The sequence below is a fragment of the Hydra viridissima genome, unplaced genomic scaffold (genome assembly GCF_058129835.1).
Source record: "Hydra viridissima isolate aposymbiotic clone 2 unplaced genomic scaffold, HvirCarnegie_v1 scaffold_22, whole genome shotgun sequence".
Lineage (NCBI taxonomy): Eukaryota > Metazoa > Cnidaria > Hydrozoa > Anthoathecata > Hydridae > Hydra > Hydra viridissima.
In genome coordinates, this window is record NW_028324321.1 from 287,085 (window position 1) to 305,053 (window position 17,969).

A 17,969-nucleotide genomic window follows, 5' to 3' on the forward strand; every position below is an offset into this window, starting at 1 on the left:
GAAGAACAGTTTCATTCCCTTTTGTTTATAATCGCCAAAAAGAGTGGAGAACCGGGGTATCGATCCCCGTACCTCTCGCATGCTAAGCGAGCGCTCTACCATTTGAGCTAGTTCCCCCATGCAAACCAAGGAAAGTTTACTTAAAAATTTTTAATTTATTTTTTAATTATTTTTTTTTTTTAATGGAAAATTTTTATGATTCTTCATAATAATTCGAAACTCAATATTTTCTAATAAAGTTTCTAAAATAACGATAGCAAAACTGCAAATACCGCGAGGATCATCAACATATTAGAAAAATAACTGGTAATATTGATAAAAACAGTTGGCGAACTGCATATCACTCTTTACCCTCTTCGGCGCACTGAAAGAGCATATCACTGAAAAGCAAGTGAAACACTATCGTCCTTTTAGCTCGTCTAAAACATCTTGATCTCCTAATATGTGGTTGCTGCCTGTTTTAGAACAGCTTTGAGTCAAAATTTAAAACAAAATATTAAACTTAACTTACCATTACCATACCATTAACATATCATCAGCAATGGCAATAAAATGCAATGCTTTCTTAACCACTTTTACCGTTCAGCTTTATATCATCTTTATTATTTTAATTAAGCTTTAAATGCAAGAAAAAACTATAATTGTTTAGTTTCACACCGGTTTTTACAAATTTTTTGACTGCCACAAAATAACATATATTACACATATATATAACTTTTACTACGTAATATTCTTTTGGAGGTCGTCATCTTTTCCCACAAATGGGGATGATAATCTCGAGATAACTGTCTAAAGAAACAATTTTTTAATGAACTTTTTTTTCTGTTTGTTTCAGTTTATTTTGTTACATAGTGATCCATTATAACATTACGTCATCGTCTGATAAAATTATTTTTTGTATGACAGTTATAGAGTAAGAATTCGATATTTTTTAAAAAGTGCGTCATCTTTACCCTTTCCTTCCTCCCCCCCTCCCCTCCCCCCTCCCCCCTCCCTTCTTTCCCAAATTAAATTTTTTACTTAAAGTTGAAGTAAGTCGTTGGGAAAATATGAAAGAGAAACACCTGATGTAGGTGATTGGTGATTGGCTGATCGAATATTTTCATATCTTAGGATGATTTTACTGTAAGTACATCTTTTTTACAGTACGCATTACAACTGTCTAATGCATACTATAAATACTCATGGTTCTCGTATTGAGAAAAATAACGCTTTTTTATATTTTTTGCTTATTGAAAAAATGATAATTCGGTATTTCTTTCATAAAAGTTAAGCGAAAGGAGACGGACTTTAATCACGCACCGCACGAAAGTTTTTGGAAGAGTGAGGCTTTCTAAGAATAAAATTGAATAACTTATGACGAATAAATTAAAACGAAACTAAAAAATGCTTCAAACTTTTTCATTGACCATTTCATTTTTTTTTCATCGGATCTAACCCGCTCTTTTTTTTAGGGTTGAGAACACTCTTTTTAAGTCTGAGATAATTACGCACCATACGGGCAACGCTTGCATTTCGTTTATAAGTATACGTTTGGTAAAGAACTATAAAAAGATTGTTAAGAAATCGGATAAAATCGGAAAAATTGTTACATAATTGGTTATGCTGAATTTTTAGTAATATATTTTCATAGCATTGTCTATGCCACGTTGTTTTATTGCATAAACTAATCATCATTAAGTGAATAAAGTTTACATATCGCGAGGTTAGAATCATTTTGTTCTATCTTCAAGTTTAAGCGTTGGGAGAAAGTTTTTAATTTTTTAAAAACTTTCTCCCAACGTAAAAATTTTTTAAATTTTAGCTTTTATTTTTAAAAAAATAATAACTTATGCTTTAAATAATTTATGTTTAAACAAATTATTTAGAAAAAAATTAATAAAATAATGCGTATTTTTAAAGTTATTATTACTAACTAAAATTAATAACTCATTTTCTCCCAACTTTTAAAATTGGAGATAGAACAAAATAATTCTAACCTCGCGAAATGAAAAAACAGATAAATGACTAGCACACCCGCCATTTTATATTCTATGACATAAAGAGCTACGACATAAATACCTAGAAAGTTTATTTTATTATTATAAAGTTTAGTTTTTATTATTTATTTTATTATATGCTTCAATCTTGATAAAAGACTGTCGGTAACAAAGCGTTTACAAAAAAAACTGCAGCGTGCCTATTCTTCTATCCAGAAGAAAACGTTTTATTTTAAGCAGCTATAGCGTTGTGCATTATACGCCGTAAGCTCCTTAAAAACTACCCCCTCCTTGGTTGCTATAGTGATCCTTGCTATTTTCTCACCTTTGTTTGCAGTTCCTTATTTCAAGCTATCAAAAATATAACCGAAGATTTTGTAAGCGAAAAAATAACTTTTAACGAGATTGTTTTCATTCTTCAGGGGGAAAAAAAATTGTTATATTGAATACTAAAATAGATAATTAATCAAATTTATTCAACTTTTTTGCTGAATAGTTACATAAGTTCAAATCAAATATCGGAAATAATAATCGTGATAATGATTGGCTGATTTTTATACGCTGCGTGCAGCGTGTTTCCAGACGCTCAAATGAAATTCCACCCACTATTAAAGCTTTAAGCGGTTTAAAAAAGTATTAGAAAAAAAAACTTCTTTTGAATAGAGCCTGCATAAATCTGTAAACTTTGTAATAAATGACGCTCGAAGCAATTTTCAAAACATCTGGCTTCCATATTCCATGTTGGAGGACGTTTTCCCTATATTTTTTATGTTGGAGGACGTTTTCCCTATATTTTTTATTCTTTTATCTTCCTCAAAAAAAGAAGTCGTGCTGTAAGTTAACATTACATCATCAATAGCCGCAAAAAGTTTCAAATACCTAAGGAAGAATTTTAAAGAAAAAAAAATTAGGTTTAAATATGAAAAATAAACTATTGATGTTTATACAACCTATGATAGTAAAATAAAATGATTTGGAGAATGTTTTTGTAGAAGAATTTGTGAAGTCTTTAAATGGTTCTCCAAAGTTTATGATTAGTTTATCGAGTGGCCGAGTTATTTGTAGTATTTTAACCTATCTTTTATTTTTAATTTAAGTTTTGAAAATCTGAACACAGTTCTGTCAAAGATACTACAAACATAACCTGGCAATAATTTAAAATAATGCTGCTATTTATTTCGACTAACACCTGTAGTAATGCCGTTTTTAAAAATATTTTAAAAAATTCGAGAGATGCGGGATGAGTAAAAGCAATTCGAGAAATATGCAATGATACTGGAAATTCACTGCGGACAAGTAGAATAGAAAATCTTTAAAATTTTGATTTTCCTCACGTGCCAAGCGTTCCGGGGAAAATCGAAGTAATTTCATATGCAACCAAGTAAAATACAAGGGGAATACTCGATTATGATAAACCTCTCCAACACGTAAATTTGATGAAGCTGAAAAGAAATTTTATTTGAATAAGAGAAGACATATTGGTCCAGAATTGATTATAAAAATTGTGTCTGCTTTGTGTTGTTATATTTCAAACTAATGGACTTACCGTGTGAGGTCCTGTGCGACGGGGAGTGAAAGTTGGTTTAAATTTTCAGTTTGAGTAATTATAAGCGGAGCACGTGCAATCAGAGAGTGGTTTACATAAAGAGCAACTTTATTCTACATTTGAGTTATGCAAGGCCATCTTGCAACTTAACGCTACGTCGAACACAAAGTTGTATATGAAGTATTGAGCAAATTACACTTTCGAAGCCTGATAACTGATTTGAAGTCTCTATCACTGACCATTCAAAACTACTCGATAATTTTTGTCCTATTTTTGAAATTAAATTTGGAGTTTTGAAAATAATTCGTTATCAAAATGATGTTCTTAAGCTCGACCGCGGATGACGTTACAACAAAAACGATTTTTGGGAATCAGAGGGTATTGTTAATGAAATGATTGGTCTTCAGAACTTACCTTTTAATTAGGCTTCTTTGCTTAAAAATATCGTTTGAACCTCCATCTTGAATTCATCGAACATCTCAAGGTGCAATGACTTTTCAATTAAATTTTTTCACATGCACTTAGTTGTCGAGTCATTCCATCAAGTTTTTGGTTTCGTATTGTACTTTAAAAAATTACAAAATTTAAAGTTTAAAATTTTGTTAGAATATTTTTTTAAATTAATTCTTATGGACAAGCAGAAATAAAAGTAATTTCTATTAATAATGACTAAAAATGCTTTTAATTTACTTATTAATCCAAAAAACGATAATTGTAAAATAAATAAATAAAAAACACCAAAACTTGCTCATACTTTATTTGGTTATTTTCTCAACATGCATAGAAAAAATTTCGAATGGGAAAATTTTCGGTTTTTATTCAAAACGAAGTTTAAAAAAATATTACTTATATAATATTTATTATAGCAATTTTTAGCTACAAAAATGTAATTTATTATGATTAATTGGTGTTAATTAAATTGTGATTTTATCAATCATTTGCGTTAAACTTCTTTTAAAATTTTGCGTTGAAGCAAAAGCCAAACAAAAGTGTAAAAGTAGAATTTCTACGTTTTCGAAGGCTAAAGGAGATGTCTGTTATCTAAACGCACGACTATCTACGATTTCTACTCGTGATTAGCTTTATTATAGCTTTGTATATTTACCACAACTTTCTACTAGATTTTAATTATGTATCATAAAGCGTAAAAAACTATCAAGAAATACCAAATGTGGTATTTTTTGATAATTTAAATAAAAAAAGAGGTCAAAGCAGTTGAAAACCATCATCTAATAAATTCTGGGATAATGAAGATAAACGTGATGATTATGAAATTGATAATGGCGATAAAGAAGAAAACGTTTCTGACAGCCTTTTCAGGAGCAATTCTTTTAAATTTTCATGATTTCACGAAAAAAACATTAACATTTGCTGTAATTCTAATAATTTTACATTCTACCCAATTCTACCCCTTTCAAAGTCAAATCTTTCAAGAAAGGGATTGAAGAATTTATTTAATGGAAAGATGCAAGCACATGAAAATATATTTGCATAACAAAGTTCAATTCAAAAGGTAGTTCATGCTTTCAAAGAAATGATAATTTTCTTTCGCGTATACACTCCAATAGTAGAGCAATAATATTAATTACAAACTTGACGCACTTGCGTTTTTTTGATATTTCTGACAACTAAACAAAAAAGCAAAAAACAAATCTTAAAAATCTTTTGGAGCTATGTTAACAATACTCATGGTAACAGTAGTTTGACATCTAATAAATTCTTCAAAAGTAAAAAACTTTCAAACTTCAAACGTTACAGAAAATATTTTATAAAAAAAGGTTGATGATTAAAAATAATTTTAAAGTTACTCGGTTGTAATTTTATGCCCGGTTGTAATTTGATACCCGGTTGTAATTTTGTACCCGGTTGTAACTTTTTGTTTTGCTTTGTTTACTTTTTTACTTGCAGATCGTTGTCAACGGATTTTCGAACGTTTGCTTTGATTGTTGCGGTTTTTGTTTACAGTACTCTTAAATCTATTGACTTTTTTCCCATTACATTGTCAGTGCTCATTACTATCTCTGTTTTTGTATCTGCTGATGAGAATAGAGAATCGTTTTTTTTTGAGCCAATGACGCACGACGTGTGGTTTTTAGGCGCTAAGTTCGTGTACGTAAGAAATAAGGCTTTTTTTACGCTTTTCCAGAATTTCGCATCTTGTCTGGCATAAATAAAAACGTTGTAAATCCCATTGCTGATCTGAAGCAGGCGAAACCAGTTATTTAAACGGTGAACGATAGTTTCACTATAAAAGAATAAAAGCGCTGCATAAACAAACGTAACATCAAAATTTTGTGGACCAAGTCAGTGCACAAAAATGTGTGCTGAACAAAAACTAAAAGCAAAAAGATACTTCTCACCTTCCTCTAATACCGTAATTGCCAGGCATCCAAGAAATCGTGTACAGCAGATGTAACGCGTCACGTGGTACGACTGACAAAATGAAAACAATAGCAATTGTAACAATCATTTTCATCACCTTTAAGTCTTTCATTGGCTGTTTATTCGGACATTTTTGTAAAAGCGCTGTTTTATTACAACGGCAAAGCTTTAGATACACTGCAACTGTAGTTGACGAAAATACAAGAACAAAAATGATTATCTTCATTAACGTGAGCACAATTAGCGGGTACGCGTAAGAAGGCGAGTTTACAGGTAGAACAGTGCAGATTCCGCTCTTGTTAACATAAAGTGCGTTAGCATAATACGATTCCCATAAAAAGGAGACGAGTACAGTTACAAATATAGATACGTGTATGCTTTTTCTTTGAAAACGACTTTTCAGAGGAAAAAGAATAAGTCTGCATCTATCGATTGCCATTACAAGTATAATTCCAGCAGATATAGTGGTAAAAACACGAAACAGGTAGGGGAATATTTTGCAACCAACCCATCCAAAGTCCCACCGTTTCCAGCAAACTAAAGTCCAATAAATAAAAACTGACGGGCCAAAAAACGAGCATAACGCATCAAATACTGCAAGATAACAAATTAGCAACTGTGTGATGGTTCCTTTCTTCCATTTCGACCGAAATATAGCTAAAACCAAGATGTTACCCCCAAGTCCAATAAGTATCACTGTGATATATCCAGCAATCAATAGAATGTCGATAGGTTTTAAATTACACTCTTGTGCTCTTGGCTTGGTAAAATTTGATCCCTGAAACGTCATTGGTTGCGGAACGGTAAGCAGGTTCATAACGTGTTTATCTTTCTACTAACTTAATGCAAATAAATTAAAATTTTAATAAAAACGTTGACATAATTATATTTAAGATTTCAATCAAATGCTGATCAATACATGTCGGCTGAAAAAAAGTTGTAAATTGATTTTTTGCTAGAAGTCATGTTTTAGAACCGTTTTTATACCAATGATATATTAAAGATACTAGAAGTCTAACTTCGATCCGAAAGTTGAAGCCGTGGAAGCCATTTCTAATTCGGGCAAAAAGCTTATCTACCTATATGACATTTTAAAAGTTAAGATTAAAATTTTAACATTGAATTCATAAGCTTCGTATGGTTGTTCTAAAAGATACATGAAAGGAAGTGACATTTTTTCACTGATTTCCAGTTCTTAACTAAGAATTTTTCATAAGGTGGACTATCGCATTAAAACGTGAGAAGTCTACTACATTAAAGCACTCGGTTTTTTGCAGAAATTATTTTTTACTTATTTAAGCCATTATTAAAACGAGTTTTCGAATGATCTTTAATTTATTGAGAAATTTAGATGCTCTCAACATTCACTTTTACTTTTATTTCACACGTTGGATATAGCACTTGCCCTTATTACAAATGGCGGATTAAATTTGCAAACAAAAAAAGCGGCTTCACTTTTCGTCCATTAAAATCCCGCAGTTAGACATTTAGTATATATAATATATCATTGTTTTATACAGTGGTTTCTAAAATGTTGGCGCATTGGCGTTTTTTGCTTTTATCTTGTTTTTTGAAAGATCATAAAAAAGAAGCCATATTTGATAAAGAAATTTGTCACCAACACTAGTGAATTACTTTTCCCTTATGCAGGATTAAAGTCATCGAGAACAGTCTTTTTCGTCAAGAAAGTGAAAATCCAAGGTTAAGTTTTCGTGAACTTAAAACTTTAAATGGAATTCAAAAAAAAAAAGAGAGAGCTTCTTCAACATCAGAAATTTTTTCTTATGAAAAAATTGGTGCGTACATACAGCCGTTAGAAAACCAACGACGACGGGTCCAGGTTAAGGTAGTGTAAGGAGCAAGTAGCTTACAACGATGAACTTTAAAGCGATAAGCAGGTAAAAGTAATGTTCTTATCAAGAGATTTAAATCCAAAAAGCATTATAAGTGATTTGTTCGTACCTTATTTTGTAAAGTTGAAAAGTGGTGTTGGACTTAAAGGTTGTTTTAAACTTAGTGGAATAGGCTTGTGTAAAACTTATACAAGCAAAATCAAATAATACATCTACAGAGAAACGCTCGAAAACAGCAAAGTTCCATCAGCAGACATGCTGATTAAAAGGAACGAAACCAAAAAAATGGTAGTTTCAAAAAGATACAGCTTACACACAGTTTGAATGGAAAAAATTAAAAAAAAATTTAATACTAACTTGTTTATAAGATTTGAAACCAATCGAATCTATTAAAGCTTAGGTGGGTATATAATTAGCTAAGATCTGAATAAGTAATTTAAAAAAAGAACTAAATACCATTTGGAGTAGGGTTCCAACCAAACTTTGCAACAATCCTGTTAAGTCAATGCAAAAAAAGATTCCATACCTTGCAACTAAGCACGTGGATGATGTTTTAAATGCTTTTGAAGTTTGTTGTTGTTCCAATTTTAACTTATCGCAATTTTTTAATTGACATTTATCTTATCGTGTTCGATATCATTATCTTATCGTGTGCGATATCATTATCTTATCGTGTTCGATATCATTTTAAAGTATTTTTTTTTTTGAAAGACCCTGATGCAAGATTTTTTAAAAATTATTTCTTGAAATTTGAAAGATTAGGGCATTACTTTCTTTATCTTTTATTTTATGCTACTTTAAAAAAAAAAGAATTTTAATACACCTATTTTTTGAAATCACTGTATATGCATGTGTGTGTGTATAGATGTGTGTGTATATATATATATATATATATATGTATATATATATATATATATACACACGCACACATATATGATTGAGATATGCACAAGCAATTTACATGTAATTCATGTTATTGATTTATAACGAATTAGTGCAATTTTTTTCTTGTCTTTTCAACATTTCACCAATATAAAGTAGTTTGCGTCATTTGTCCAACAACTGATACAAAAGCATATGTTGTCATTCTCGTGTGTTTTTGTTAATTTTGTTAAACGAGACCATTTTTTTGCTTTGAGGTTATTTTTATTTAAAATTGCTCTTTCTTAATAAAAGATAATTCCCCAATAAAGTAATATAGTTATTTCTACCTGGCAAAGCGAAAATATTTTACGATTCAATGTGCATTAATTCTTCAAATATCACGTGTTACTGCAGGAATAGTAGTCATACACTGGAATATTATTGCAAAAATAAATTGCACCAACGGGTGAACATATTTATCAAACTTTCAAAATGAATTTGAAACTGAGTTGATGTCAGCTGCTTATTATTGATTGCAGGAATTTTTTTAATTTTTGTCGCCATTTTCTTTAAACATTTGTCAACAACGGTGAACCCCTTTTTTGCTTTTTTCAAGAAAGTTGAACAAAAACTCAAAGCAAGCTTTTACTTTTTACAGCAATGTAAATTCAAATTTAATTCCAACTTAATCCAAAAATTTATTATAAAACAACTCACATTTAATTCTTTATAATTCAATTACTGGTCAAATGAGACAAAAAAGAAAATTGATAAATTAAATTTCCTTTATGCATTATGGAATAATATACTGCTAGTTCTCGCCAATCATATTGTGGATTCCATAGAGATATTGTTTAATAAAGACGGATTACTATTTTTAACTGATAAGGAATCTTTCCATGGCTGACCTCCTGATGATATTACTCGTCATAAGCGTTAATCCATCGCTATAAATCAACCTAAAACTGTGTGTCAAAGATCCAGAATTCAATGCGTGATCCAGAAAGAGCTATTTAAAATAAACCTGGAAATATACATATATTTTTTTTGTACATTAAAATAAACATTAATTGTTGTTTAAGCACGCAGTTACTTTTCAGATATGTAATAATAAATTTGATTTACTTTAACCTAATAGGTTATCTTTTGTAAACACTGTTAGCGTTATTTTCATGTATTGTTTTATGATAAATGCACGTTTTTTCCCCTAAACTTTTAATTTTTTAAGTTTATTTTGATGCACTAATCAAATTATTTTTCATATATATTACAGTTATTTCTCATATATATATATATATATATATATATATATATATATATATATATATATATATATATATATATATATATATTCCTATTAGAGTTATTTCTCATATATGTACTATTAAAGTTAAATTAAAATCGTAGAATTGAAGAAGATAAAAATTAATAATTGCTCGGGATAAAATAATATCATCGTATTAAGCCTGTTGAATCAAACCTCAATAAATATTTGGTATTTTTTCGTTTAAATGGTTCACCCAAGAAACAAAATCTTTCACCTTACAAGCTATCTTTTTATCTATTAGATCATCATGTTGCAGCAAGCTTATTCAAGTCTTAGTTTTTAATTTAAAGTTACTTATTAAAACTGTTTTTAACAAATGCAAAAACTTATTTGTTAATAGGAAAATAATTTTGTATAAAAGATAAATAACAGTTTCTTAAATTAAAAATATTTCAAACAACAAAAAAAAGAACAAAAAATAATTTAATCTGTTTTTTAAAATAAAATATTTCTGTAAATTTTTCGTAAATTACACAAGTATTTTCTTCCAAATTTGGAAGTTAGATTGATTCCAGGAAGATGCATTTTCGACTGCTGATTGTCAATATTATTTGTTTTGATATTATGTTTGTTTTTTAAATTATATTTCATTCGCAATTGGCACGCTCTCAAAGATTTCATGGCCCATCCCGAAAGTTTTCTTACTGAGAAAAGATCCTGAATATGGTTTCTGTTGTTTTGAAAAAACATCCGTTAAAAGAATCGAGTTAGTTAAATCTTAATCTTAGCTCCTGAATCGACATCGTGTTTGCTCAATAGATTAGTGTTTGTATGTTATAAGATAACTGGTTAAATTTATCAAATTTCCTCAGCCTCATTTTCAGGGAAATCTTCTCCTGCTTTTGTAAACAATCGCGCTGAGAACGAGGCCGAGGATTATCAACAAAATGAAATTTAAAAAACTGGAGTAAAAAAAAAATGATAACTTACTTTTAGGTCATTCAAGTTTTCTCTCTTTTTTATTTATGATAGTAAAGACGTATTTTTCTCTCATATATATATATACGATAGATATAAAACCATTATTTTTCATGCATCTATTAAAACTGAACTTGAATCAAAAAATTTGTATTGAATTTCAAATACCTCGAGAGGTTGGGAAGTTTAAAATCATGCGATTAGATATTGCTCTTCAATGTAAAAATATTTCTTATGAAAACGTTTTTATGAAAAAAAAGACAGACATGTCTTATCGAAGAAACCATGGTTTTATTGTCGCAAATATATAAGCCACTCCAGCCATCGTTTTCGTGATATCCTTACATAGTGGATAACAATTATGAGCTTTTAAAAAGATTTGATTATTCTTTTTCTTTGGTAGCCGAATATGTAAAGCAATTTACTTGAATAAAGAAAAAAAGATTTAACGTATACAATATGTTTTTCACACCAACCATATCACAACTGCTTTTTCGGTTTTTTATCAGAATAAGACAAATTTACGGATTTGCATTGAGGTTAATTGCTTCGAACAAGAATCCATTGAAAGCAATCTGATTTTATCAACTGTTTACAGAAAATCAGAGAACAACGCAGCTCCTTATGTAAGTTTGGTAGAAAAGGTTCTAAAATTTTATCTAATTATCTTATAACTGTTGGGATTTAATCTCATTTAATCTCATTAGAACTGACCGAATTATTGTTTATTAAAAACTGGTGGCCAGAGCAGTGCTAACAGACGGTTGTTTAGACTGAAGTATGTAAAAAAACGCTTTAAAGATCCAGAGGTATTAGGCATTTAAAACAACGTATTTAAATTTTTTACTTCGTTTGTCATCACAATTACTTCATTTGAGAAGAAACTCAATTTTTATGTTTAAACACAAAAGATATTCGAGCTTTATTATCTTTATCTTTACTTTCCTTTATCTTTGAAGCAAAAACGGTTTATGAGAAAATTAAATCAACCACTTGAGACATTAATTTGTTTGGATTAAAAAAAAAAGCATTTGAAACACAATTTATTTTTTACATAATACAGTGATTTGTGCCGCTCGTTTTGCTAACAATGGTATTGTAAGCCAATAAACTTAAGTAAATTTGATAAAATTTAAGAACAAATGTTAACAAAAACTTCGTAATTAAACTGTGCAGTTTGTGACCTAGTGTTCGTTGAGTCAGAAAATAATTTTTTTACAGGATAATTTAATTCGTAAAACTGCCCACAAATATCTCGCATGCTTGCAATAATACCTTACAAATATATGTCATTTTTAAACGCTCGAAATGCATCAATGCATGCTCATGAACGAATTTTTAAAAATAAACCAAAGGAAAATATAATTTAGGGAAAATTTTCGTATCGCGGCACCGTTGCTGCGTGCATCACTCATCCAATACTGAATGTGTCATACGTTCAAAATCCAACAGCAACCCTGAAACCATTTTTTTATCCACTTTCTTATTACAAACTTTAAAAAAGGAACGAAAAAAAAAATCAAATTGCACATCAAATTCAATTGGGCCATAAGCGCAAAAAGTTTCATCACGGCAAACAAACAAAAAACATTTTTAAGCTGGTATAAAATTACTCGCAAAAAAAAATTACTCTATTTTTATTATAAATAAATTATATCATAATAAAAAAATTATAATTTAATTATATTAATATAAATATTTACTTTAATAGTTTAAAAAAAAACTTTTAATTATTACGTTTCAAAAACAAAGTTCATTAAATTTTGCTCTCAATGTTTGATCGACAGTAAGGGATAATAAAACTACACGTAAGATATAGCACGATAAAGGTATAGTACGGTAAAGATAATAACTCATTATATGACTCCGAGATAAGACACGGTAGATAATGTCGTCACTGTAAAATATGACACTGGCGATGGTTTAAATTTTAAATTTGTTTATCAGCGTATATATTTTTTTTTTATTGAAATATTTTCACTTTCTTATTGAATGCGATTCCCAAACAATTTCGCCTTTGACTTTAATATAAAACCACAGTCTGCATTTGATAATAAACAGTTTTAATTGATATTGCATAAGCTGTAATTATTACAATACAAATGTAACGATAATTGTTAAACTAAGTCTTACCAAGGTGAATAACAAAAATATTTTATGAAAAAAAGTCAACTTTTGATATACATTTCTCATCTACGACACTTTCAACTTAAAATTAGAAGAATAGTAAATGCATTTGTAGAAGAAGAAAAGCCATTATTGTAGAGGAGTCATTACAGTAGAACAGCCATTATAACAGAAGTGCCATTGTAGTAGATGAGTCATTACAGTATAGGAGCTATTATAGTAAAAGGAGCTTAAGTTCTACAAGAATAGCATCTTTGAAACTCTGTCATGAAATTTAAGCGCTGCTTTGACTGATTTTACTTTTAATCAAGGTAAATTTGACCCCTGTATATTCTGTTTCATTCCAATTTTGCGTTATCGTAACTCTCCTGGTTTCTTCAGAATAAAAGCTTTTCCGCTGATCAAAGTGCGAAATCTGACTTTCGAACGTTCCCAAAGATTTGAACCTGCAATGCAACATCATCTTCAAACTTTTCCAAAAATTGTCATACATTTTACCGTAAATAAATACGTTGTAAATTCCATTACTGATTTGAAGCAGGCGAAGCCAGTGGTTTATGTGACCAACGCTAAAAATACAAAAAGAAAAATACTAAAACATATGACACGTGTAATGACATCACCCATTTATTTCAGCATTTGGTTAGGACCAGTTTTATTTTCGGAGCTTGGTTTTCGAAACGTCGACCGATAAGAGTAATCAGAACGAAACGATCGGTAACTCGATATTTCAAAACCAGATCGTTCCTATGTTTCATTCCCATATTTAATTCAAATTAAAATTTTGAAAAGTAATACGGTAAGAGTTAAAAGAAAACGCAGGGTTTAAATGTCTTTTTATTTTTATTTTTTTTCCTACGATAAAAAATTAAATTAGAAAAAAAAAAAATTATTATTCACACACGGTCCGCAAAAAGTTCTACTCCAGCGTAAAATTGTTTGAGACTCTTTTTTCAAAGTTGCAAATCACAAAAGTCAATTGAATAGCAATTTGATTTAGAAGTTATGAATTATTTAGAGAGCTCAAACCTTCAGTACGAATCTTTGTTCAGCACGAATCTTCGTAAAGAGTTTAAGAACTTCCTCAGTATAGATTTGCAAAAGGTTGCCATGATACCTTGATGTCTGAGATCTCGGACCCTTAAATCTCTTTGTCAAATTTTCCAATAGCGAAAATACAAAATAATAATTAAGACGGAAACAAAAAAACAGTTGTTTCACTTTATAATCTATTCAAACTAATGATACTGCATCTGATGGGCATTTTAATAGTGACATAGCAAGGGACTGGGAACTAACTTGAGTATTTTTCATTCTTTTCTAAACTATTGTGCAAAGGATTATCAACTCCTATCCGTAACTCACTCGAACCCAAACTTTATTACGCAATCAATTTGTAAGTTGAGGAAAAAACTTTTTTCGACGAAGAAAAGTGAAGCATCTGGTAAGTAGTCTGGTAAGTAGTCCGTTAGAAATAACTCAGCAAGAAACCTTACTAAAAACTATTTCAGATGGTTAGCAAATTACTCATCTTCCTGGAAAAAAGAACAAAGAATTTAAGACCTGATTACAGGATGTTTGTGACTTCACTAATCAGAGAGTTCACCAGTTCTTAAAGTGTAAAACTGAAAACGAAACTTATTCCCTCTGCTTCATCCATTACAAAGACGCTTCTGTTAAAAGGTCGAACAACTTTGATCGAACCTGCTAAGCAATTACTAATCAACACCAAATCATTGGGAATCAAATTAATTGATAATCATGTCAAGTTTAGATGTAAGAACAATCAAAATTATAAGGTTAATGAAGGAACTGATGAGGAGTATGAGCACAAGTCAATCGAGTTTGAATGTTCCAAATTTAAAAAGAGGTGCACATATTTTAGCCAATCAGAATAGTTCATGTTTTTTTTTTTGATTTTTTCTAGTTTGTAACATATCGCGAGGTTAGAATTATTTTGTTCTATCTCCAATTTTAAAAGTTAGGAGAAAATGAGTTATTAATTTTAGCTAATAATAATAACTTTTAAAATACGCATTATTTTTTGATTTTTTTTTCTAAATAAATTGCTTAAACATAAATTATTTAAAGATAAGTTATTATTTCTTTAAAAATAAAAGCTAAAACTTTAAACAATTTTTACTTTTAGAAAAAATCAAAAACTTTCTCCCAACGTTTAAACTTGGAGATAGAACAAAATAATTCTAACCTCGCGATATTTCAAATAGGTTAGGAATTCTTTCTTGGACAATTCTTTTTGAGCTTAAGATAAAGCTTCCAAACATCTAATAAGCATGAAAAAAGATGGTGGTGAAAGATTCTGATTGATTTAATGAGACAAGCCAATGTCAAGCTGTGCCTCTGCAGGGGTTTCCAGTGGAGCTTGAAACGTTGTGACAGACCGTCCGCATTCTTCATCCGAAATTTTTTAAAACCCTCCTCTTTGTACAATAAAACAATGAGAAAATTATAAAGTGGATATCTCAATCGAGAAGATATATCTTGAAAGTGAAGAATACGAAAAGAACAAAATAACTAAATAAAAATCATTTAAAAAAAAGGTTTGAATAGAAAAAAAACAAAAAACAAATTAAAAAAATATTTGATGTTTAGTCTTTCAAGAATAAAAATTTTTATAAAAAAACTCTAATATAAAATTCGGGTTATAAAAAAAATGTTGATGTTCCGACAAATATTTTGAAATTACCGATAGTTTACTATTAATAAAATCCTGAACGTTCGATGTTAATGACCGAAAAATCCGATAGTTTCATTCCGGTTCTTCCAAACCTCTAAAGACCGAGCCTTCCAATTTTTTTACATATTTGAAATATACTACAGTTTGTAAGAACTATATAAAGGATTTATTTAAGAATTTTATATATATATTTACATAATTCTTACATAAAAGAAATTACAAAAGATTAATAAACTTACTTCCCCATGCCATTTTCTGTGAGCCAAGAAATTGTGAAAGATAAATGCAAAATATCACGTGGTACAACAGATAAAACAAACACGACGGCCATAGTTACCAACATTTTCATGACGTTTTTGTTTTTACTAGGGGTCTTTGAAGTGCTGCTTCTTAGAAGTGCCATCCTGTCACAGTTATGAAGTTTAACATACACGGCTATCGTTGTTGTTGAAAAAACCGTAATAAAAATTAATGCTCTGGCTGTTACCAGTGCGATAAGCGGGTAGGCAAAAGATACTGTATTAACTGGAACAACGGTGCAAACCCCTGCTGAGTTTATAATAAGTCCCTTTGCATAATATGCTTCCCAAATAATCGAAATTACAAGCGTTGCAAAGACAGCAACGTGTATGGTGGTTCTTCGAAAACGTCTTTTCAAAGGGAAGACAATTGACCGACATCTGTCGATTGCCATAATAAGAATAATACCAATTGATATGTTAGTAATTACTCGTGTAAAGAGCGGAAATATTTTACAACCAATCAATCCAAAATCCCATCGTCTATGGCACGTTGAAATCCAGTATATAAAAATCAAAGGTCCAAAAAATGAGCCTAACGCATCGAATATAGCAAGGTAAAAAATAAGCAAATCAATTATTGGTCCTTTCTTCCATTTGAACTGAAATATAATCAGAACCAAAATATTGCCAGCTACTCCAATGATAAGGACAGCAATATACCCAACAAGTAAAAAAATATCAGCCTGCAGCAACTGACATTTTAAAACCGATGTCGAATTTGAAACGTGTGATATCCTATTGATTGGTGCAGCTGTACTTGACAGAGGGTATGTAGACATTTTGGTATTTCTATTTTAATTTTTTGTTTTAGAATTCTTTGTGCTTCTTAATAAACAAAAAAATAAATACATGATACCAATTACAAACATATAGTTCATATATGTATTTGTGTGTGTGTATATATATATATATAACAACAACAACAATAATAATCATAGCAACAACACAACAACAACAACAACAACTACAACAGCAATAACAAAAGTATGATAACAATAATTTTAAAAGTTTGTGGTTTGTTGATTGCTCGGTTCTCTCACCATTGCTTGAAATACCTAAATAAATTAACAAATTATTGCGAATCTTTGTAAAAAGTGTTAATCAAACCTAAATATTGATAATTTTGTTTTGATACGTATACTATCCGCCCGTCTTTTAAGATTTCTAAAAAATTGAATTATCTTTGTTTTGTTGTGAACCATTTTAAAAGCCATTTTTACTTAAGCAAAGGGCGGGAATAATAAAGGATGTGATTTATATCTTAATCCCCCTTCTTATAAATAGAACTAAAACTCCAACAAAAAAAATTATTTTTATCAATCAAGATTTGAAAGTGACGTCAGCTGGAAGGATTGCTACTCATGTTAAATCATTCTTTTTGGGGCGTTCAGGACCATCTTGTCATTTTTTTAAATGCACTTGAATCTAAAAATAAGGCGTAAATGTTAAAAATCCTTTACAATGTAGAATGATAGAAAAGAAAAAAAAATGCTTTTTATCTTTTTTCATTACACATTTCAGTCATTGGGCAAAATCTTCTGAGTTGTGATGATGAGCGAGAATGATATCCTCTGTATTTGAGGATGAAAACAATAGCAGATAATTTGTTTGCTTCCCCAATACTGATTGTTACTTAGAATCATGCGGTTGATCACATTCTTCGTTTTTCTCAATTTTAGATAATTGTAAACTAAACCAAAAAACCACTTTGCGATTGTCACGTTTAATTTAATTTTTAAATTTATTCATCCTTTGAGATAAAAAATAATAAAAAGCTTCATAGTTTGCACTTGCAAATGATGAACAATTATTCTTTATATATATATATATATATATATATATATATATATATATATATATATATATATATATATATATATATATATATATATATATATATATATATATATATATATATATATATATATATATAGAGAGAGAGAGAGAGAGAGAGAGAGAGAGAGAGAGAGAAA

General features: G+C 29.6%; 1 protein-coding gene, 1 non-coding gene and 1 pseudogene across 5 annotated transcripts; all 3 read right to left on the reverse strand.

Moving 5' to 3' along the window:
* Positions 1-44: 44 nt before the first annotated feature.
* Trnaa-agc (transfer RNA alanine (anticodon AGC)) lies at positions 45-117 on the reverse strand. The gene has a single exon. It is a non-coding gene; the product is annotated as a tRNA-Ala (tRNA).
* A 5,065-nt stretch (positions 118-5,182) lies between these two features.
* On the reverse strand, positions 5,183-11,507 carry LOC145191684 (RYamide receptor-like). 3 transcript variants are annotated; one of them, XM_090075566.1, is made up of 3 exons: positions 10,882-11,507; positions 5,886-6,746; positions 5,183-5,770 (listed from the first exon to the last, which is right to left on the reverse strand). In XM_090075566.1, the coding sequence occupies exons 2-3, from the start codon at positions 6,722-6,724 to the stop codon at positions 5,485-5,487; spliced, it is 1,125 nt and encodes a 374-aa protein (XP_089931692.1). In that variant the 5' UTR covers positions 6,725-6,746; positions 10,882-11,507; the 3' UTR covers positions 5,183-5,484. The 3 variants fall into 3 exon arrangements, with proteins under 3 accessions (XP_089931692.1, XP_089931690.1, XP_089931693.1); XM_090075564.1 differs by lacking the exon at positions 10,882-11,507 and adding an exon at positions 9,342-9,607; XM_090075567.1 differs by lacking the exon at positions 10,882-11,507 and adding an exon at positions 8,217-8,549.
* A 1,705-nt stretch (positions 11,508-13,212) lies between these two features.
* On the reverse strand, positions 13,213-16,850 carry LOC149876304 (neuropeptide Y receptor type 6-like; annotated as a pseudogene). The gene is made up of 2 exons (XR_016448815.1): positions 15,934-16,850; positions 13,213-13,565 (listed from the first exon to the last, which is right to left on the reverse strand). The product of XR_016448815.1 is annotated as a neuropeptide Y receptor type 6-like (transcript).
* Between the last annotated feature and the right edge of the window lie 1,119 nt (positions 16,851-17,969).